The sequence below is a fragment of the Panicum virgatum genome, chromosome 6N, assembly GCF_016808335.1.
Source record: "Panicum virgatum strain AP13 chromosome 6N, P.virgatum_v5, whole genome shotgun sequence".
NCBI classification, from domain to species: Eukaryota; Viridiplantae; Streptophyta; class Magnoliopsida; order Poales; family Poaceae; genus Panicum; species Panicum virgatum.
The window spans coordinates 42569194-42593022 of record NC_053150.1 but is presented as its reverse complement, the minus strand read 5'-3'; the positions used below and the strand labels follow the sequence as shown (position 1 = coordinate 42593022).

Sequence of the window (23829 nt, the reverse complement as noted above, 5' to 3'; positions counted from 1 at the left end):
GCCCCACCACGACATTCTTTCATATTGGTGATCAGCACTTAGAATATTGGGGTTTGTGAAACACTTTTTATGGAAACCAAGGGCTAGACTGAATTGACCGGCACTCAAGGTGAAGTCCTCATTAAAGAATCGAAAACTTATAGATGTTTCATTTGATTCAATACTGAAGAGGTACGAACCTTGCTCGGTGATGTGGTCGAAGTCGTTCCATCCGGCCTGCTTGAAGGCGTGCTGCATGTCACGGCCTAGCCCTATCCTAACGAGGAGAGTGGGCTCAAAGTGCTTGGCGTGGGCGTAGGTGCGCATTCGGAGTACGTCCAAGGCGTTCCTTTCATACTCGTTCCTGACCACGATCTGATCGACCCTGGTCAGGACACGGATGCGGAATGGATGCATGTGCACAATGGGGGTGGTGTCCCCTTGTGATGTGTCCTCGTGTTGGGACGAGTCCATGGACATCGCGTCCCTGGACGATCCCGTGTCACGAGAACGCCGTGAACCACTTGGACTAATCTTCTTGACCACCTTCCGTGCTGCACCGGCCATCTTGCCCAACATGGTTCCTGCAAAAGGTTAGTCGCAAGAATACCCGAAGGAATATGTCAAGTTAGCGGGTTAGTAAATTGTCAGTCGTTCTTGTGGAGAGTTACCCTCCACAAACGTTCTCGTTCACGTGCCAAACTTGTTAGGAAAATAGAAAATATTTTTGGACTAGTGATTAGGCAGAAGGGAAAATAGAAAATATTTTTGGACTAGTGATTAGGCAGAAGTGGACAGCCTACCAACTAATTATTTCCTAATTATTTGTATAAGGAGAGATTAGTTCTAAGCTTATTTACTCACATCACTTAGCAACTTTGATTAAGCAAAGAAGGGATTAAGGATGCGAGAAAATGAGTAGAGAGAGAGAGAGCGACTTCAACTCATAGGAGGATTGGTGCGAGGAGGAGACGCGCCCGGCGTTGGCTTTCATAGCCACGGCGAGGTGGGCGGCCGGCCGCAGGTGGAGCCGCCCGGACCTGTACATCCCCTGTGCACGCACGTTCCAGTGCGGTCGCTGCGTCTGCATGTTAGCGCACTGCCTGGCCTTGGGCATGGGCCCGTTGGCTGACAGGTGGGGCCGGCCGGCCATAGGCAGAGCCGGCCGGCCGGCCATAGGCAGAGCCGGCCGGCCGTGAAATTCAGCCAATTTTTTTTCGATGCACAATGAATGGAGGAAATAACACTAAGTGAAAAAGGAAAATGCTGTGGAAAATGATGGGGGAATTAAAACTTGCAATGATTTTATAGAAAGGAAATATAATAATTAAACTATCCTATATGCAAGATGCAAATGTGGATGAAAGATACATACCAGTGCCTATGGCGAGGGCTCGGGTTTCTTGTCTTGAGCTGGACTGTCCGTACCTTTCGGTAGTGTAGCGTCGCTTGAAGGCGACGCTTTCTTCCGCTAGACTTTCTTGCTCGGCGGAGTCTTTTCAACCTTCTTTTGATCGGCTTCCAGAGCTATCTTACGTTGGATTCTTCGCTTAGCGTTGATGTAGGCTTGATTCCTTCACACAGCTTTAATGCCTCGATTGCTGCGGCAAGAGCTTCGATGGTCGGGGTAGATGGACTACCTTGCTTCTTCTCGGTGTCTTTCAAACCGATGGCTTTGACTTGTGCACAGCGCTCTACCTTCGGCTTGAAGGCGAACTTCTCCTTGCACCCGTTGATGTTGAGCTGAATTTCTCCGGCTCCGACATCAATGTTCGTGTTGGCGGTACTCAAGAACGGCCTCCCTTGGATGAGAGGGGTCTTGGCATCGACCTCCATGTCAAGGACGACGAAGTCGACGGGAACGAAGAAGTTCCGGATTTTCACCGGAATATCCTCCGCAATTCCCGAAGGATAGCGAATCGATTGATCCGCTAGCTGCAAACACATAGAAGTGGGCACAAGGGAATGGTGGTTAAGTTTGTCGTACACCACCTTGGGCATGACGCTAGCGCTGGCTCCCAAGTCGCAAAGCGCCCGCTGAAAGGTCTGTGCCCCAATCGAACAAGCGATTGTGGGACACCCTGGGTCTTTCTTCTTTTCCGGGAGGGGGTTGAGTATAGCAGCGCTACACTCTTCCGTGAGCTGTACTACCTCAGTGGTTGGCAAGGCCCTCTTATTGCCAAGAATATTCTTAAGATATTTGGCGTATGTCGGTACCTGCATCACATCAAGAAGCGGTATGTTGACATATAGCTTCCTAATTACCTCGACGAACCTTTCGAATTGTTCGCCGGCCACCGGCTTCCTTTTTCCGTTCTGGGAATAGTAAGGCGGTCGTGTCATGGTAGTCTCAAGAAGCCCTTGGGACTTCATCGGCCTCCTCCTGGGCAGCTTCAGTTGGTTCGGCTGCCTCCTCTTGGTCTTCCGTCTCAGTAGTGCTAGCGGTTTCCCACCGAGTACCTGCACCCTGTGGATAAGGCGGATCCTGCGTGGACTTTCCAGCCCGCGTAGTCACCGCGCTAACATTCTCCTTGGCAGGAGCCTCCGGTTGCCCGGGCAATTTCCTGACATTGGGGTTAGGACAAGATGCAGCCAGCTGAGCTACTTGACTTTCAATCATTCTGTTGAAGCTCAGCTGGTTCTTAAGGGCAGAATTAAAGCCTTCTATTTGTGTGTCCATGTTTTCCATAAGTTTATCATTAGCAAGAAATTTCTTACTAATGCTACCATTGATCGGTTTTTGGCCGTACCAAATATCCTTTAGAGAAGGCTAAAAATTGCTGCCAAAATTCGTACCTTGCTTTTGACCGAAGGGGAGGTTGGGCTTGGAGTTCCAACCGTGCTGTGGACGGAATCCAGAATTATTGGGGTTGTTCCCAATGAAGTTCACGTCCTCTGAAGTCGTCGGGCATGTGTTGCCCAAGTGCCCGGAATCACCACATGTCTCACATGTGATCCAAGTTTCCACAATTTGGGACATCTCCTGGTTTGGAGATTCCAGCCTCTTCATAAGAAGGTCCATCTTGGCAGCGAGCATATCCACGGAGTTAATCTGGTGGACTCCCTTGGCGCGCGTCTGCCTTTCGCCCTTCCAACTCTGATTGGCGGCGATCTTTTCTACGAGTGTCCTTGCTCGTGCTACATCAAGCGAGAGGAATGCTCCTCCTGCTGCTGCATCTACATGCTCCTGGGATCTTTCATTCAGGCCATGGAAGAAATTCTGAATAATCAGCCATTCCACCATGCCGTGGTGTGGACACGCTGCAATATAATCCTGCAGACGGTCCCAAGCTTCTGGGATTGTCTCCTTGTTGAGCTGCTGGAAGCTGGAGATTTTACCTCGGAGGGCATTGGTTTTGCCCACTGGGAAGTACTTGGTGAGGAATGCACTGGAGCATGCCTCCAATCTGTTGTTGAAAGACTCCCGGCTTGCGTAGAACCACGCCTTCGCCTTCCCCAGCAGTGAGAAAGGGAATAGGTGGAGGCGAATGACATCCATCGTAGAACCTTTCGGGTTGATGGTGCTACTCACTTCCAGAAAATTCTGCAAGTCAGCATTGGCATCTTCTGATGCCTTCCCACAGAATGGACTGGCCTGAACCATGTTCACCAGTCCGATCTTCAGCTCGAACTCTCCTGCCGGCTGCTTGTCATTCAGCCCCAGGAAGCTGCTGCTGGACGGAGCAGAGTACTGACGAAGAGTCTTGGCGGGAGCAGCCATGATGAGTGGTAGTGGTGGTGGAGCTGATGAACTGCGGGGGCTGGGGATTCTCTGCGGTGGGACGACTCTGCGTCTCACAACCCTTCCGTTACGCTCTGGATTAGGACCAAAGTTTGATGGTAGGTTGAAACCGGTCATGCACTGCTCTGCAAATATCACAGGGACAAAGAGAGCAATGGTAAGCCCACTAAAGTTAGCGGCGATGAGACTATAAAGTCTACCAAATAATTCAATAATATCTTTAGCCAATTGCTTCCCTGGCAACGGCTCCAGAGATGCTTGTTGGTGGTTCTTAGGCTCTAGAATTATATTCTGCAAGCGCACAGAATAACCCGCTGTAGCATTTCACCATGGAGTATTCCAGGGTATCGTAATTTTCCTCAGGGAAGCAAAAGGGGTAAAGAATATTGATTGAGTTGAATGATAAGCCTCTATAGTAATATCACACACTATCTCTAGCAGAGGTAAAGGGATAACCAAATAATGGTCAAGCCAAGCTATGACCGATACAGGCAAGTCTAGGAGACGAGCCGTTAGAAGGTCGCGAACGACCAGCGACACAGGAGACTCTGGACCTAGGAAAAGGTAAGAATTTGGGAGCACAAGGGAAGAAAAGATTCCTAATGACACTTCTAAACTCTAGAGAAAGCCACCCTAACCTTAGCCTAGAGGACTACCTAGTTATCGGGAGACTAGAACTTACTTCGATGGCTGGAAGGGAAGGATCTCAGAAAGGGATGAGAGGGGGATCCAACGGCAACCTGCACTACTGTTGTGAAAACACCCGAACGTGGTGGACTACAAGGGACGGATAGGGCTGTCACCACCTGCCGCCTACCACAACGGTACCGTGGGGTGGAACACACTTTTTAGCTAGAACTAAGTCAGACACCACGTCTGCACTTGATACTAGGATTTCTCTCGAGCCCCCTCAACCTAGAGAACTAACTTGAGCTCTCTAGTTCGGGTGAGAAAACTCGTAAGGAAGAATCCCGATAAAATAGATAAACTCTAAACTAATCTAGAGGAGAGTAACACCGCTACTAAGTCACTTGGACTTGGATAAAATAAAGCGGGAAAGAACTTAAGCTTACTCAAGATATAAAGAAGATAATACTTTATTGATAATATTCGAAATAAAGGAAAAGATACAAGAGCTTTACCAGAACTCCGAGAGAACTCCGGAACCTCTGAGCTAAGCTCGACTCAACCCTGCTCCCAAACTCTAATCCTACTCTAGAAAATGGAAAAGTGGAAATGTAGAGAAGAGCTCCTTCAAGTGTGTGTTGGAGAGTGAGCCGAGGGTGTCGTTTTATAGCAACGGCACAACGGTTGGGGAGTGTAACCGCCTCAGCAAACCGGTTGTCGAAGATGGGCTTGGGCCGTGCAGGAGGCAGGCCGGCCGGCCGGGCCTAGAGCCAGCCGGACGCCCTCGGCCATCCGATGCGTCGCCTTTCTTCTTGGACGTCCTGGATGCTGCCCTGGGGTCGGTCACTGCGTCCGTTGCATGGTTGATGGCAGTTGGAGCCGACTGGTGGGCCTCCCAATCCGTGGGTGATCCTTTTGGTGTCCGTTGGATGAACCGACTGCAAATTCTCGGCCAGGATGTGTTGGAGTTGTGTTTTTGGCCTCGTGGATCGTTGACATGGCAGGGTCAGTTGAGGTCGATGGCCGGCCGGCCGGGCATAGGGCCGACCGGCCGGGTCCTGGCCCGGTTTTCTCTGGTTTTCTTCGATCTAGCCCCTGCAACACTGAATCACCCAAAACTTGTGGAAATTGTTAGCTTAAAGTAAAATATGCATGGAACCTTATACAAGTTCTCCATTTATTCCCGAGATGTTGACGGAAAATCGACCATCAACAATTGTTAAATCTGCAATCTGGAATCGTGCATCTATAGGAGTTAGGGGCAGAATCCATTCCAACTTGGTATAGACATCCATGGTCATAATGTTGACATCGGCCCCCAAATCACATAATGCCTCTTTTATTTGGAAATTCAGAATCGAGCACTTGATGGTTGGGGTTCCCCAGTTGTCTGACCATGTGTCATCTTGGCGCCTTGGAACCTCTGATATCGGTGAGATATACTCTTTTGCCTTTTGGGCCCTACGCCGTCTCTGCCTTTTTGTGAGGGGAAGATCTTGCCCAACTACACATGATTTTTTTTGTCTGTGGTTGAAATCTGAATAACATACCATGTGCATTGATGTTGAACTTGATGGTTTCTGCCCATATATCATTGTGGGCCTTGGCGCTCCTTAAGAATGGTCGCCCAAGAATAAGCGGCATCTCAAAGTTGCCTTCCACGTAAGTATTATGAAATCCGTGAAAACAACTTGACTGCGGATCGACACTGGTATATGGTACAACTTCCCCTTAGGTTGGCGGATGGTTGAATCTGCCAATTGCACTTGAATGTCTGTCGGGGTTAGTGGTAAGACCCAGTCTATTTTCTGATAGATTGTTGTAGGCATGATGTTGATGCTAGCCCCTAGATCACAAAGGGCTCCTTTCACCGGAATATTCAGAATTCTACAATTTATGGCAGGAATTTCGGGTGCATATTCCCATGAATTTCTCCTTCGGTGCCTTGGATTTTCTACAGAGTTAGCTGGTGGCATATTGTACGATGGGTTGCCCCATCTTACAGTAATTGCACAAAAATTTTCAGGTTGGCTTGGTATTTTACCAGATTCTTATACATGAATAGCAGCAGCAAGTTGAGCTAATTGAGTTTCTATTGTTTTATTAAGACTCAACTGACTTTTCATGGTAGAAGAAAAACCTTCTAATTTAAAGTTGATGATTTCCAAATTTTATCATTAGAAGCTAGTTTCTTAGAAAGAGCATCAGTGGCCTTGCCTTGATCAAGGACAAGGTCTCTCAAAGGAGGCTGATTAAAATTGGAATTAAAATTGTTACCTCCCTGAAATTGGGGTCGTGGTTGATTTCAATTGGGTTGCTGAGGACGATACCCGCCGAAGTTGTTGTTGTTGTTCATGAAAGCCACGTCTTCGTGAGTTTCGGGGCAATCATTTCCCGAATGTCCCACGGCTTGTAGACTTCTTGCCTTTTCTTGATCATCGATACGCTTTATAAGAGCGTCCAGTTTGGCAGCCAACATATCCGTCTCCTTGACGGTGTGCAGACGCTTGCTTCGACCCTAGGTTTGAGCGCGTTCATCATTCCATCCTTGGTTGGAAATGATCTTCTCGGTCAATCTATTAGCTGTCGTGATTGTGAGATCGAGAAAGGCTCCTCCAGCAGCAGCATCAAGGTGGCCTCTTGACGAAGGCAAGAGCCCAATGTAGAAGCCTTGGAGGACAAGCCATTCGTCCATCCCATGATGAGGACAAGTGGCAATATATTCTTGGTGCCTCTCTCAAGCTTCTGGAATTGATTCCAAAGCTGTGTGCTGAAAACTGGAAATTTTACCTCTAAGGGCGTTAGTCTTACCCAGAGGGAAGAATTTGGTGAGGAATGCCGCAGCCCATTTCTGCCATGTGTCAACAGCTTCTCCTCCCTTGTAGAACCATTGTTGTGCCTTTCCCAGAAGAGAAAAAGGAAACAGCCGAAGACAAATAGTATCCTGAGGTACGTCCTTGATGACAATGATTGTACAAAGGTTCAAAAACCACTGAAGGTGTGCGTTGGCATCCTCATGTGGCAGTCCGCAGAAAGGACTTGCCTACACCATATTAATAAGGCTGGTCTTGAGTTCAAATCCCATATTTCCAATATCTCCTTGGGGTCCAAGGACAACAGTGGAGGGAACCGAATATTCACGAAGAGACTTCTCAGCCATTAGAACGGGTGCTTGAGTTGCTGGATCTTCTTCCGGTGGCTTGAAAACTAGAGGTGGTGTGACCTTTGAAGCACGAGCTTTCCTTAAAAGCCTTTTAGGATTTGAATTGAAGTCTTCCGGCAGAAGGAAACCAGTCATACACTATCCTGCTATTCGCCAAAAATAGGAGAAAAACAGAAAGAGTAACATTAGCCAATTATTGAGCAGTTGACGCACTCCTTGGATAATTTCGTATATGTATCTAGTAATATTAAAATTTCAAATGAGCTCCCCAGCAACGGCGCCATAAATACTTGTTGGCACTTCTTAACATTATCTCTAAATTGCTTGTGGGCGCCGTAGGCACAAGACTTAGAAACAACATTAAGAAGCAATCACAGTAATGATATAACTTGCTAAGATTTTATTATGATGACGCCAAAAAGAATATTTTATCCACAAGCACACAGATACACCATTGTAGCATTTGAACCGGGAGTAAACCAGGTTATCATTATTTATTTTGTCCCATGGTAAAACTGTCCTCCACATATCCTAATTATCCAATTCATAGGTCATAGTCAACTGCTCAAAATAGGGGTAAGTTCTCACGAAAATAAGGAGATAATGTTACTCAAGTAATAATCAGACAATGATAGAGATATATATAATCAAATGATAATCACACCAAAACCAAAGTTACCTCACAATAAAATAAAATAAACTAGAACTGGGATTGTCATCGGAGCAAGTCTAGAATGTCCTTAATAGTTATCAAATTAGGAAAGGTCAAATCAATCATATGATTAAATCAGTGTTTAAAGCCATATTATAAAGGGAAAAATATCCAATCCATCTTCATGGCCCAAATATTCATAGAGCTCCTATACCAAATTCTAACAGGAAGGAATGCAAGGACAATCAAGTCTGTCACAACTTGTTATCTTCCTCTCATAACTGGTAGAAAATGCATATATCTGAAGGAATTCTTATATCCAGGCACCATGCCTGCATACCGGAAAACTGTTCTAATCCCACCGGTGACTCCCACCCTACGGATGGTCAAGTTCAAGACTAGAAACAAGCATAAAGTACACCAGAGCATTATAATAGCATAAATGGCTGATCTAAACATAGAATAGATATAACTCATGATTGCATAAGATATGAAGATAAATACTATAAATAGCACAAACTTCATATAACAACTCTAAAGAATTGATAAAGAACCGACAAAAAGGATACAAAGTTATTACCCAAGATCAATGATGATCTTGAAGAACAACTTGATCAAGTTGATGAACTAGACTTGGCTCCTCTAATCCTAGAACTAGGGCTAATTAGAACTAGAGAGGTTTCTGGCTGGCTTCTGGGTTGTCTAAGTTGATAATGATTCAGAGAGGGGGGGGGTCTGCCTCTGCTTATATAGCCCTCAAAGGTCGGTTTGGGCGCCTCCAGATATGGTAGTAGGTAGAACCGACATATGCAACCGCCATACAATCGCCTCGCTAAAGGGGGGCTTCAACCACCTCGCTAAAGGGGGGCTTCAACCACCTCGCTAAAGGGGGGCTTCAACCGCCTCAGTGGTGGGCCGGCCTGGCCCACTCGACCGGTCGGTCCCGTGGTGCCGCCTCTCGGCCACCGCCTTCGCATGGTGGGCCATGAGTTGGATTCTTGGGCCTTCTAGTTGACAAAAGCCTCTGTTGGACTTGAATTGCGAGCCTCTCTATAGACTTGAGCATTTCCAGGACGGAATATTCCTTATTCTTTTATGCTCTTTTTCACCAATTATCAACCTAGGTTCCTGAAGTCATACAAAGATAAAATACAAGTGGAACCAAGTCATACTAAACAAAATATGATAGTAAAGTAGTATTTTCCTTAAGATGTTGACGGGAATATTTAGCATTTAAGGACCGTCAACAAACTTCCTTTCTTAACTTAATCAAGGGTTAATTAGTGTTAAACACCAGAGGTGTTACAATCCACCTTCCTCTTGGTCTAGCTTAGGTCAAGTGAAGATCTTTGGCTTGTTACTCTTGGTGATTCGACATCACCTATACTACTTAGTGGTGTTGATCTTGGTGAGCTCACAAGGAGATTGTGTGAGGCCCCAAGAAGGTGTTCACGGTATTGGAATCCGCCGTCCTGGAGTGGGGAATGGATATCCAATAGAGAGCACTTGGTCCTTGTGTGGATCAAGGGAGAGCTAGACCCTTGCACGGGTGCTCCAACAAGGACTAGGGGGAGTTGCCGACTCCTCGATACATCGAGAAAAAAACCGGCCTTCTATCCTTCTCTTTACTTTTGTGTAAGTTTACTTTCAAGGATTTCAATACTTAGACTTGTGTTGGCATTCCTTAACATTACTACTAAGTATAGACATAGGATCTATCCTTAATAATAATATTAGGAATACACTTTTAGTAAATATATCAAAACCCAATTTTAAATAAGGAATCTGCAAGCGCACAGATATAAATACCATTGTAGCATTTCAACCAGGAGTAAACCAGGTTATCGTTTATTTATTTTATCCCATGGGAACTCTAATGTTTAATAAAACTTTCTTCTACATATTCTAATTATCCAACTCATAGGTCATAGTCAACTGCTCAAAGTAAAATAAGTTGTCACGAAATAAATAGGTAATGTTACTTAAATAATGATCAGACATTGATAAGGATATATATATGATAATCACACCAGAAACCATAGTTAACCTCAAATAAAATAAACTAGAACAAGGATTGTCATCGGAGCAAGTCTAGAATGTCCTTAGAAGTTATAAAATTAGGAAAGGTCAATCAATCATATGATTAAATCAGTGTTTAAAGCCATATTAAAAAGGGAAAATATCCAGTTCATATTCATGATCCAAATATTCATCAAGATCCTATACCACATCCTAGCAGGAAAGAATGCAAGGACAAACAAGTCTGTCACTACTTGTTGTCTTTCTTCCATATCTAGTAGAACATGTGTATATCTGAAGGAATTCTTATATCCAGGCACCATGCCTGCATACCGGAAAACTGTTCTAATCCCATCGGTGACTCCCACCCTGCGGATGGTCAAGTTCGAGACTAGAAACAAGCATAAAGCACTCCAGAGCATTATAATAGCATAGATGGCTGATTTAAACATAGAGTAGATGTAACTCATGATAGCACAAGATATGAAGATAAATACTATAAATAGCACAAACTTCATATAACAACTCTGAATAATTGATAAAGATCTGACAAAAAGGATACAAAGTTATTACCCAAGATCAATGATGATCTTGAAGAACAACTTGATCAAGTTAATGAACTAGACTTAGCTCCTCTAATCCTAGAACTAGGGCTAATTAGAACTAGAGAGGGTTTGGCTAGCTTCTGTCTGGATCAATGAATGAATGAATGAGACAGGGGATCTGCCTCTGCTTATATAGGCCTCCAAGGTCGGTTTAGGCGCCTCCAGATATGGTAGTAGATGAAACCGACATTGGGAACTGACATACAACCGCCACGCCAAAGCCGGGCCTCAACCGCCTCAGTGGTGGGCCGGCCGGGCCCACTGGACCGGCTGGTCCAGTGGCACCGCCATCTGGCCGCCGCCTTCGCGTGGTGGGCCTTGGGTGCAATTTGGGGGCCTTCTATGTTGACGATGGCCTTTGTTGACTTTGAATTGCGAGCCTCTCTATAGACTTGAGCATTTTCAAGACGGGATATTCTTTATTCTTTTATGCTCTTTTTCTCCAATTTTCACCCTAAGTTCCTGGAATCACATAAAGACAAAATACAAGTGGAACCAAGTCATACTAAACAAAATATGATAGTAAAGTAGTATTTTCCTTGAGATGTTGACGGTAATATTTTGCATTTAAGGACCGTCAACAAACTCCCCCAAGCTACCCTTTGCTCGTCCTGAAGCAAAGTTAACTTTTGGGTTGTTGATCAGAAATTGCTGTAATGATACTTCCAACTTATACCTTTGGCATAGCATGATACTCATACCTTTGTTTTCATAAGCCGGAAGTGACCTCTTTCTTTTACCTTTCTGTGGGGCTTATAACTTCCCTTGCCCTCACGGTCAAGAGTCAAGACGGTTTTCAAGCAATTTTCACTTCCCTTTGTTAGCTCTTAATCCGGAGGGTTTTATTAGTTTTTATGAAAAAGCAAGGTTCCTCTTATGATCTCTCAGATATCTCAAATGTGCATAATTCCTCACTTTAGAACTTTTTCCTACTTCTACAAAGCTGATATATGGAGTTTTGGGTATGTGGAAGGCATACTTAAACCTCATATATTTGCTAAGTCAAAGATTGGATCCAAAGATAAACACAAGTCATATTCTTTTGATCAAGTAGTGAAATGTGTGTGGGGGAACTCTTTTCTCCTAGACCAATTTCTCTTATTTCTCTTTGATATGGGCTATATTTTTCCTCACTCTTTTTTTAAAACATCCTTTTGAATGTGTGGCATGCCTTCATAGGGTCCATGCATCATTCTGCCATGCCTTTTTTGGGTCATGGATCTTTTCACTCATGGCACACCCTTTTTGGGTGCACATCTTTTATTCTCTCTATTTTTGTATAGCCCATATTTCTAGAGATTTTGGAGAGATTAGCTTTCGGATACATAGAGTGGATGGTGAATGTGTATGTTTACTTGATCATCGGAGTATAACAAGTATCTCACTAAGGGTCACAAAATTTGACAAAACTCAATGAGATAATAAGTAGCATATGTAGAAGGTTGTCCTACACATGGCTCTAATAGGAATTTGTCATATCATAGGAACCTTGTGTGTTTTTTTTTAAAATACTCCGGATATCAAGCATTACATAGGAGAAGATCATAAAGCTTTTATATCATAATTAACTCCCAACAGCTTAGACTTGGTAATGTTTTCTGCTACCCACTAGTTTTAGGTTTAAGATTTGATCAAGTCTAGCAAATTTCAAAATAGGTGGAGTACTAAGCTATGACTAGGCATATGAAGGAAGTTTTATGGAGCAATATATCATCATCTCAACAAAGGAAATTACCATCCTACTATGCATATAAGAAAGCAACTAAATATTTTTGGTCTTTTTCACTTTTATGATTTTTATGGATTTTCAAATAAGCACACATGAAAGCAGTAAATTTTATTTTTATGGTTTAGTGATTTTTTTGGATTTTCAAATATAAAAGCAGGAATATATACATGGTGCCTGACTGAGGGGGTCCTCCCCCAAGCTAGATGCTCGCCTACTGCTGCTGATGGGGGTTGTACCCCGTCGAGCGAAAGTAGGCCATCATCTCGTCACGCTGTTGCTGCTGGGCCTGCTGGATGTTGTACTGTAGCTGCTCGAGGGTGTCGAAGCGGCTACATGTCTCCTGAACATGTTGGTTCAGGGTCTCCTCCATGGTGTTGTGGCGAATGTTGAGCTCTCCAAGCTGCTGGGTAAGGTAGGTGAAGTCGCGGGTCGAGGTAGAGCGACGTACACCACCCACTGGAGGTCCTCTGGAGCTGGAACTAGCAGACAAATTAGGAGTTAAAATACGATACGTACCTTGTGCCCATTCCTATGAATCTCCAGTCTGCCAAGATGTGGTTGGCCTGAAGTAGGATACTCCTTCCCAAGCGCTGTAAGGTGGAGGTGTTGGAACCCATCCTGCTTGTTGCATCTGCTGCACAACAGGTGGTTCTTGTGGAAGTGGTGCTTGCTCCGCTGCTCGTCTGGCTCTGCTGCGAGTGACCTTGCCAGGCAAACCAGAACAAGTGCTCCTTCGAGCCTCCTCTTGTGGCACAAGAGGATAAAGAAGTGAAGGACAGGTATACAAATGGATCTCCTGGTTAGGTAACGAGAGTTCATTTGCAAAACCCGGGAAGAAATAAATCAAAGTATCATTGGGACCCCTTTTCAAAATGTGTCCCTGGATCAAATAAACATCATTGATGATAGGTCGCGGTTCTTGAATATATGACACTTTATTTCCTTCTAGAGCCTTGACCATATCAGCGATGCGGGTAATTAAAGAAGTGCAAGAAATAGGACCCAACATCTTGATGTAAGAAATCCATTGACTAATCAGGGCTTTCACAGGGGAAACCTTGATTTTGTTAACAGCAGCAAATAGAAGCATCAACTCATCGTTTCGCACAGAGCTAGGATCACCTCTGGAAAAGAGAGTGATAGCCATCCACTTGTGCAAGAAACGAAGAGTAGGATGATGAATGACATTGCACTTTGATGCAAACTTGCCAAGAACGACTTGTCCCGTAATATGTCCCCAAAAATTATGGCGGTGAAAACCCGGACAAGCGTGGTTAAGATCAAGAGCGCAGCGAGAGTTGAAACCAAGGCAATCACACAAAACCTTCCAAGTAATTTCATAGACTTGCCCAAAAAGCCGAAAAGTGATGCCTTCGTTGGTCTCACGGAGAGTGCAAAGAAATTAGATGGTGAGGGGACGTGAACCAACCTCATCCACCGGAACAAAAGTATCCCAACCAATGGTATGCCAAATGGTATTAAATTCAGAATCCATACCTATCTTCGCGAGGAGCTCGGGGTCAATGTGCCACGTGTGTTCGAACACATGGTTTTTGAGCATGGCGTAGGCTTGACGTTCCTGGTCGTTGCGGAGGTCGAGGTACGGCGCATCTTGGTCGTCGATCTCCATGTTGACGGCTTGCGGTTGTTGTTGTTCCTCGTGTTCTTCCTCGAAGTCCATTGGTGTTGGTGGGGTGTCGGAGTGGCGTGAGCTTTGGCTACCCTGTGAACGGGATGAGCTTCCCGTCACCACCCTCCGAAGGGTTCTCCCAAAGCTTTTCATGGTGAACAACGAACCGGGTTATGTGAGCAAAACAAATGGAAATTCTTACCCGGAACTTGCTCCTCTGATGAGAGAACTTTCTTGCGGCAAGGATTAGGGAAAGAAGGACTTGTCACCACTGCAAAACAAACTCAAAAGCGACGGAAATTCGAGAGCGAAAATTTGGAGAGGATGAAGGTGAGAATGAGAGGAAGGGGTGCTCCCCCCCTCTCGGTCCCTTTTATAGGCGGTGCAAGGAGGAGTGTCCGGGGAGCACCGGCAACGGCCACCGCCGGCTGGTGGGGCCCAGCTACTGTTGCGGTGGGCCCGGCCCGGCCAAGTGGGCCCGGTCGGTCCCCCGGCGGCCCCGCCGGCCAACGGCTATATAGCCGTTGGACTCCAACGGTCATGTGGGGTGGGCCCCACGTGCAGTGACCGTTGGGGGCGTGGTTAAATGCCCCAAAATATTTTCTTAAGTGTTTATTTATTATTTTTAATTAAGTATTTTCGAAAGAATATTTTCATATTTTTTAACCTGCTCAGAAAAATTCAAGGATGCTAGTGGTGATTTTAGAAAAATTAAATATGGAATAGAAAAATTAAAATTAAATGCAGGATACATACTGATTTACCTTCGGGAAGGGCTCACCATTTATGAGTCCGACGAGCAGGACTTCCTCCGGTTGAAATTGATCATGTAGACAGAGTACCTGAGTCAGATGACTCGGGACTTTTCACTTTCCATACCTGAGGGACTCTGCTGAGTATTTTTGCGTGATCGCCTTGCCTTGCGATTTTGTTCATCTGCCTTCCTTTGATGTGTGGTACGGTAATCTCCATTAGATGAATACCACTCGTCTTTCTCCTGCTGGAACTTGAGTGTCATATTTCTCCCATCAAAGCTGAACCGAATGGTCTCTGCTGCCATATTGATTCTAGCTTTTGTGGACCGAAGGAAAGTTCGTCCAAGAATAATGGGTACCTTAAGAGTACTATATCTGTCTAGAACAAAGAAATCTGCATGGACGACTGCTCCTTGGATCCAAATTGGCAGGGAGTAGAGGATTCCCCAAGCTGGTCCATAGTCACAAGATTCGGGGTTGAGGGTACCGTTCCTCGACCCGAAAACACCGATCCCGTCCCGGAAACACGGGGTCGTTTTCGTTCCCGTCTTGTAAAAACCTCTCACAAGAACCATATCTCGTTCCTCGACCCCGTCCCTCGACCCCATCAACTCCGAATCTTTGTGACTATGAGCTGGTCGTATTGTTAAATCTGCCAACTGGAATTGTGTGTCTGTAGGAGTCAGGGGTAGAAACCATTCCAGCTTGGTGTAGACATCCATGGTCATAATGTTGACATCGGATCCCAAATCACATAGTGCTTCCTTTATTTGGAAGTTTAGGATCGAGCACTTGATGGTTGGGGTCCCCCAGTTATCTGACCATGTGTCATCTTGACGTTTTGGAACCTCTGATATAGGTGAGATGTATTCCTTTGCCTTTTGGGCCCTACGGCGTCTTTGTCTCTTGGTGAGGAAATGATCCTGCCCAATTACACATGGTTTTTGTATCTGTGGTTGGAATCTGAATAACATACCATGTGCATTGATGTTGAATCTGATGGTCTCCTCCCATATATCAATGCGGGCCTTGGCGCTTCTCAAGAATGGACGCCCAAGAATAAGTGGCATCTCAAAGTCGCCTTCCGCGTCAAGTATTATGAAATCCGTGAAGACGACTTGACTGCGGATCCACACCGGTATATAGTACAGCTTCCCCTTAGGTTGGCGGATGGTTGAATCTGCCAGTTGTACTTGAATATCTGTCGGGGGTAATGGCAAAACCCAATCTATCTTCTCATAGATTGTTGTTGGCATGATGTTGATGCTAGCCCCCAGGTCACAAAGGGCTCCTTTTACCGGAATGTTCTGAATTCTGCAATTTATGGCAGGGATTCCGGGTGTATCTTCCTAGGAATTTCTTCTTCGGTGCTTGAGCTTTCCTGCGGGGTTAGTCGGTGGCATATTGTTTGATGGGTTGCCCCATCTCACAGTAATTGCACTAACATTTTCAGGTTGACTAGGTATTTTACCAGATTCAGAAACAGGAATAGCAGCAGCAAGTTGGGCTAATTGAGTTTCTATCATTTTGTTAAGACTCAACTGACTTTTCATTGTAGAAGAAAAACCTTCCAATTTAAAGTTGATGCTTTCCAAAGTTTTATCATTAGCAGCAAGTTTCTTAGAAAGAGCATCAATGGCCTTGCCTTGGTTAAGGACAAGGTCTCTCAAAGGAGGTTGATTAAAATTGGAATTGAAATTGTTACCTCCCTAAATTTGGGGTCGTGGCTGATTCCAATTGGGTTGCTGTGGACGATACCCGCCGAAGTTGTTATTGTTCATGAAAGCCACTTCTTCACGAGTTTCGGGGCAGTCATTCCCCGAATGTCCCATGTTGCCGCAAACTTCGCACGTGAAGTGCGATCCAATAGAGTGGACGGCTTGTAGACTTCTTGCCTTTTCTTGATCATCAATACGCTTTATAAGCGCGTCCAATTTGGCAGCTATCATATACGTCTCCTTGACGGTGTGCATACCCTTACTTTGACCCTGGGTTTGAGCGTGTTCATCATTCCATCCTTGATTGGAAACCATCTTCTCGATCAAGGTATTAGCTGTAGTGATTGTAAGATCGAGGAAGGCTCCTCCAGCAGCAGCATCTAGATGACCTCTTGATGAAGGCAAGAGCCCATTATAGAAGCATTGGAGAACAAGCCATTGGTCCATCCCATGATGAGGACAAGCCGCAATATACTCTTGATGTCTCTCCCAAGCTTCTGGAATTGTTTCCATAGCTGTCTGCTGAAAACTAGAAATTTTACCTCTAAGGGCATTGGTCTTACCCAGAGGAAAGAATTTGGCAAGGAATGCCAAAGCGCATTTCGGCCAAGTATCAACAGCTTCTCCTCCCTTGTAGAACCATTGCTGTGCCTTTTGTAAGGATCACCGGGGTGTCCGACCCTAGAGGGGGAGGGAGTGAATAGGGTCGCTAATCGCTTTCTATCCTAGGGCTCAATCTATTTGCATGAGATAAACCTAACACGTCCTACACATGATAGTTATGACTAAGGTTTATCTATACTACTCTCTACTTACCCCTAAAAGACTTGCAACCTATAACCAATCCTAATCAATCTAACTAGGAAAGAAAAGGTACGCAAGATAGAGTAAATGCGGAAACATAATACGGTAAGTAAAGAGGTAAGGGAGAGAATATGCAAACTCCCGTGAAGACACCAAGACACATAATTTAACGTGGTTCGGTTAGGACACCAAGTCCCTCCCTACATCCATGGCCACTTGTCCAATACAAACAAGTGTGATGCCGAGTCTCTTCGCTTGATCACCGTCTTGCATTCGCCACCAAGGCTCCTGGCAAGCAAAGGTTAAGTGACCCCAAGTCACCAAGACAAGGCCACTGCCACCGTCTCTCTCGAAGCGTCACCAACGGCACCGTCTTCACTATCAGAGCTTCTCACCAAGAGGGGTCTCCTTCCCCGCACAAAGTGTCGTTGCCGCTCCACACTAAGTCGGAGGGTCACACGATGAATACAATGAATGCTTGCCGCAGCAAGACTTTGCTCAAGGTTGATCTTGCAAGATCAAGTCCTCCCAAGCACTAAGCTTTTCAAGCTCACACTTGCACTAAGCTATTCTAAGCTTGAATGTGACACTAAGCTCAATATGGTGGATGGAGTTGATGTTGATCTTCAATAGAACTTCCAGAGTCTCCAACCCCCTCAAATGACCCGGCCTTGGGGGTATATATAGGCAGCACAAGCAAATATAGCCGTTGGAGAAAAGCTGCCAGAAAAATACTTAACGCCGGTTAATCCGATGCACCTCCAATAGCCATCATCGGTTCAACTGGTGATACTAAACTGTCCGCCTCAAAAACTAGCCATTACGTGTACGGGCAATCAACCAATGCTGCGTCGGTTTAACCGGTGAGTGTAGTTGTCCTGTGAACTCTGAAAACAAACTCTCCGGACAACTGCACCGACGTTCACCAAGACCCAATCGTCGATTTCATCCGATGTATAGACCTTGCCTCAGCTTCTGGGTCCATTGCACCGACGTATTCAACTTCCCTAACGTCGGTTCAACCGGTGAAACCAAAATTCCTGGTGTGCTCCAAGTCAGTGCACCGACGTATGTGATTTTCTCAGCGTCGGTTCAACCGGTGATACTAAAGTATCTCTGTCTTGATTTCTTTGACTTGGTTTTCTTCACGGTCTCTTCAATTCTTGTCCTTTGGACCGAAGAGGTTTCAGGGTGCTGCCCTGAGATCCGCGAGGGGTGGCTCCCCCTCGACCCCCGTCCGCTAATCGGTTAGCGGAACCACCTTCAGGCCTAGCTACGCCTATCTTCTCTTTGTCATCACTTGAACCTAAAAGTCTGAGAATGGTCATCTTAACAATCATATTAGTCCAAGTGTTGTGTTGTCTATATCAATCACCAAAACATTATATTGAAATATGGCATGAGAGGCCATTTTCGCTACACCTTTCCCAGAAGAGAAAAAGGAAACAGCCTGAGACGGATAGTATCTTGAGGGACGTCCTTGATGACGATGGTTGCACAAAGGTTAAGAAACCGCTGAAGGTGTGCATTGGCATCCTCATGTGGCAGTCCGCAGAAAGGACTTGCTTGCACCATATTAATAAGGCTGGTCTTGAGTTTGAATCGCACATTTCCAATGTCTCCTTGAGGTCCAAGGGCAACATTGTCCGTGGTGGGAACAGAATAATCACGAAGAGATTTCTCGTCGCCCATTTGATTAGGTGCTTGAATAGCTGGTTCTTCTCCCAATGGCTTGAAAGCTAGAGGTGGTGGATTCTTTGGAGCACAAACTTTCCTTAAAAGCCTTTCGGGATTTGAATTGAAGTCTTCCGGCAGAGGGAAACCAGTCATACACTGTCCTGTTTATTCACCAAAAATAGGAGAAAAATAGAAAGAGTAACATTAACCATATTTTGAGCAGTTGACTCACTCCTTGGATAATTTCGTATATGTATCTAGTAATATTAAATTCAAATTGAGTTCCCCGGCAACGGCGGCAGAAATGCTTGTTGGCATTCCTTAACATTACTACTAAGTATAGACATAGGATCTATCCTTAATAATAATATTAGGAATACACTTTTAGTAAATATATCAAAACCCAATTTTAAATAAGGAATCTGCAAGCGCACAGATATAAATACCATTGTAGCATTTCAACCAGAAGTAAACCAGGTTATCGTTTATTTATTTTATCCCATGGGAACTCTAATGTTTAATAAAACTTTCTTCTACATATTCTAATTATCCAACTCATAGGTCATAGTCAACTGCTCAAAGTAAAATAAGTTGTCACAAAATAAATAGGTAATGTTACTTAAATAATGATCAGACATTGATAAGGATATATATATATGATAATCACACCAGAAACCATAGTTAACCTCAAATAAAATAAACTAGAACAAGGTTTGTCATCGGAGCAAGTCTAGAATGTCCTTAGAAGTTATCAAATTAGGAAAGGTCAATCAATCATATGATTAAATCAGTGTTTAAAGCCATATTAAAAAGGGAAAATATCCAGTTCATATTCATGATCCAAATATTTATCAAGATCCTATACCACATCCTAGCAGGAAAGAATGCAAGGACAAACAAGTCTGTCACTACTTGTTGTCTTTCTTCCATATCTAGTAGACCATGTGCATATCTGAAGGAATACTTATATCCAGGCACCTTGCCTACATACCGGAAAACTGTTCTAATCCCACCGGTGACTCCCACCCTACGAATGGTCAAGTTTAAGACTAGAAACAAGCACAAAGCACTCCAGAGCATTATAATAGGATAGATGGCTGATTTAAACATAGAGTAGATGTAACTCATGATAGCACAAGATATGAAGATAAATACTATAAATAGCACAAACTTCATATAACAACTCTGAATAATTGATAAAGATCTGACAAAAAGGATACAAAGTTATTACCCAAGATCAATGATGATCTTGAAGAACAACTTGATCAAGTTGATGAACTAGACTTAGCTCCTCTAATCCTAGAACTAGGGCTAATTAGAACTAGAGAGGGTTTGGCTGGCTTCTGTCTAGATCAATGAATGAATGAATGAATGAGACAGGAGGGTCTGCCTCTGCTTATATAGGCCTCCAAGGTCAGTTCGGGCGCCTCCAGATATGGTAGTAAATGAAACCGACATTGGGAACCGACATACAACCGCCACACCAAAGCCGGGCCTCAACCGCCTCAGTGGTGGGCCTGCCGGGCCCACTGGATCGGCCGGTCCAGTGGCACCGCCATCTGGCCGCCGCCTTCGCGTGGTGGGCCTTGGGTGCAATTTGTGGGCCTTCTATGTTGACGATGGCCTTTGTTGACTTTGAATTGCGAGCCTCTCTATAGACTTGAGCATTTTCAAGACGGGGTATTCTTTATTCTTTTATGCTCTTTTTCTCAAATTTTCACCCTAAGTTCCTGGAATCACATAAAGACAAAATACAAGTGGAACCAAGTCATACTAAACAAAATATGATAGTAAAGTAGTATTTTCTTTGAGCTGTTAACGGTAATATTTTGCATATAAGGACCGTCCACAACTTGCCATGCTAGAGTAGGATTGGACTTAGGTTGCAAAACTCTTTTTCGACTAGATAGTCACACTCAATCAAAGTTCTAGGCACATGGGGTGAATTGGCTTGTTGCTAGGATTGTTTTTATTGCTTTAAAATTTGTAGAAGACTAATTCACCCCCCCCCCCCCTCTTAGGCTTTTTTATCCTTTCATCATTTTTCTCCCATCCGATTTGTTGCTGACCTCTCTTAGACTTGGGACGAGATGATGAAGAGAGATATTAAGTAGTGGAATATTTTCAAGAAAAAAGTTCAAATTACTCCCCTTAAGTATAACAAAAGTTTGGATAACCCCTTGAATTATTTCTTAGTTTAATTAACACCCTAAACTATACGATTTGGTTCATTTACCGCCTTATACAATGTCTTTTTTATATCTTCATACATAAGTTGAAGTTTAATTCAAATTTTGCAGGATGGTAGGGGACATCATAATGCATGCCGAAAAATTATATTATGATTTTTGTATAATTTTATCCTAAGCATTAGTTTATTTTTCTAGCATGTGTTATGATGTTAGTATCATCTTGCAAAATTTTAACTAAAGACTCCACTTGTGCATAGAGAAATAAAAAAGATAAAATGTATTAAGGTGTCAATTAAACAAATGATATAGTTTAGAGGTTACATTGAACCAAGGCATAGTTTAGGGGGTCATCAAACTTTGTCTATACTGGGGGTAATTTGGACGTTTTCCTATTTCCAAAGAAGTAGTAGTTTTTTTATAAGAGCGCTTGGAGATTAGTTATCAACGTGACTGAACCTTGACCTTTGTTTCTTGGTTCTCATCTCTATCCTACTTCAACGTGCTTGAGACTAAATGCTATGTTGTTGTAGATGTTTTTTTAAAAATATTTTTGTTAATAAAGGAATAGTATTGATTATTTGGATATTGGAAATGGGAATTCCTCCCGATTTATTTATCCCATTCTTTTATTATGGGCTATCAGCAAACCTAGGCCCAGTTGGGCCTCGCACAATCTGGCCCGCCCAAATGACTGAGTAGCCTTTGCATCCATGTATAAATAAATCGGCCAAACCCTAACCCCCAGAGATCCCAACAACTTCCAAGCGCCGTCGCTCCGAGCAGTGAGGCGCTGCCGCACTGGTCGCTTCGATTTCTGCTCCGCCTGCGCAGCGGCGCCAGTCCTCGCCGTCGCGGCGCTTGCTCGGCGCTCTCTCGGCTGCGGTGACGGCTGTAGGTCGATTTTCCCGTTTCCTTACTTCCACCCTTCGCCGATCTAGTTCAGGGGTCCATGTCCGGACCTTCTCCAAGCTCACCGATGTTGCCGATTTGCTTCTGCCACCTGATCCGGAGTGCTGCTATATCGTGTACGTGTACTTCAATCCATTTCTGTATTCATGTTCCATAGCTGCTTATGAGATTGTCCCTAAAATAATCTGTTCACATGCTTCGGTCTGTTTAAATGAATCGCTGCTTATGAGATTGTCCCTATAATAATCTGTATCTGGAAACATGTTTACATACTTAGGTCTTTTAGTGAAACAATGTTCACATGCTTTGGTCTTTTAGTGAAACATGTTAGTTTGCCTTGTCTCTTAGTGATTTGTCTTCGTAGTATACCTTAGATAAATTTAACTTGGTCTTGATTTCTTGGGAAGGCCTGGCTTGCAAGTACCAGCACACATATATTTTTATGTGCAGTTTGATATATAATTTTGTTTTAGCTTGTGGTCCTTCAGATGTAGTACATTGTTTGAAATTACAATGTGTCATTCATTGTGTTAGAGCAAGGATTTAGCCAAGGATTACTTAATTATACGCAGATATGCTACTTTTGTGATACAAAATTATAAGTTTCTTGTAATATGAATATAGTAACATTCAGTTTGTGAAGAATGATGTATTAATGGAGTTATTGTTGGTCAAAACCTTATCAAAATGACACAAAATTCGCTTAATTTTAAATGGAGTAACTTTCATGTTTCTTTCTTTTTTGTGCTTTTCCCTATGATTTCATTTGTACTAAATACTAATAACTCTATTAAATCTTTCAATGGGAATCATGGACCCTTGAAGCTATCCTCTGCGCGGGTTATCACTATTGCTGAGTATTTTCAGGAGGTGTCTTTGTTGGACAAGGCCTCAAGGAACTGTCTTATTGAAGATATTGATGATAGCTTCCCTTTTCTGACTCATGATCGGGTTCGCAAGTTAATGAGATCATCATTGCTTCCTCTATATTTCAGCAAGATGTGTGGCATCTCAATTCCTGACTCTGATTTTACTGAAGAAAACCTAGGGGTGGTGCCTGGTTTAGATCTTCTGGTATTCAGATCATTGAATATGAGTTGCTCTGAAACTGAAGTAGGTAATTGCTACAAGCCATTTGTCAACCTATTCAAGGCACTTGTGGGCAAATCAGTGTTTAAAATAGCGGGCTAAGACTTTTTGCAGTTGGTGTTTGTAGATGCTAAGAAAGATTATAGCGGGCTATAGCCTAGCTAACTCATTTAACGGTTCTGTAAATATCATGTGTTGAGAAATCAGCACCGCTACCACTTTCACACAGGCACTAATACGAGAGACCAACTCTATACGGGAAATCAACTCTTTATTCACCATAACTTAGTACAACACAATACTCTTGCACTATTTATATCGCTACCCTACCATGACACAACTACACTATATGACAACCTTGCCATCTTCTTCTTGAGACATGTTATGCCATGGTATGACAAGAGGGGGAGGGGAGCACCCCTATTTATAGAATTCTATGGCTCATATGTTTTGCCATGTGTCCATCTTCTACACAATGCTTTACAAAATATCTAACTTTAGAATTTTCTCCATGCTTATCTAGTCATACAAATATCTAA

The 23829-nt window shown here is 43.9% G+C and overlaps 1 protein-coding gene and 2 non-coding genes across 3 annotated transcripts in view; all 3 read left to right on the top strand.

The window, feature by feature from the left end:
• Positions 1-23399, top strand: part of LOC120679964 (sm-like protein LSM5) — an 87620-nt gene extending 64221 nt beyond the window's left edge. The window contains exon 3 of the mRNA XM_039961617.1: positions 23005-23399. Within this exon, the coding sequence (XP_039817551.1) occupies positions 23005-23392 (388 nt within the window). The 3' untranslated portion in view covers positions 23393-23399. The remainder of the gene's footprint in view (positions 1-23004) is intronic.
• Positions 7042-7148, top strand: LOC120680322. The gene has a single exon (XR_005677593.1). It is a non-coding gene; the product is annotated as a small nucleolar RNA R71 (small nucleolar RNA).
• LOC120680310 lies at positions 17065-17171 on the top strand. The gene has a single exon (XR_005677582.1). It is a non-coding gene; the product is annotated as a small nucleolar RNA R71 (small nucleolar RNA).
• Positions 23400-23829: the final 430 nt, after the last annotated feature.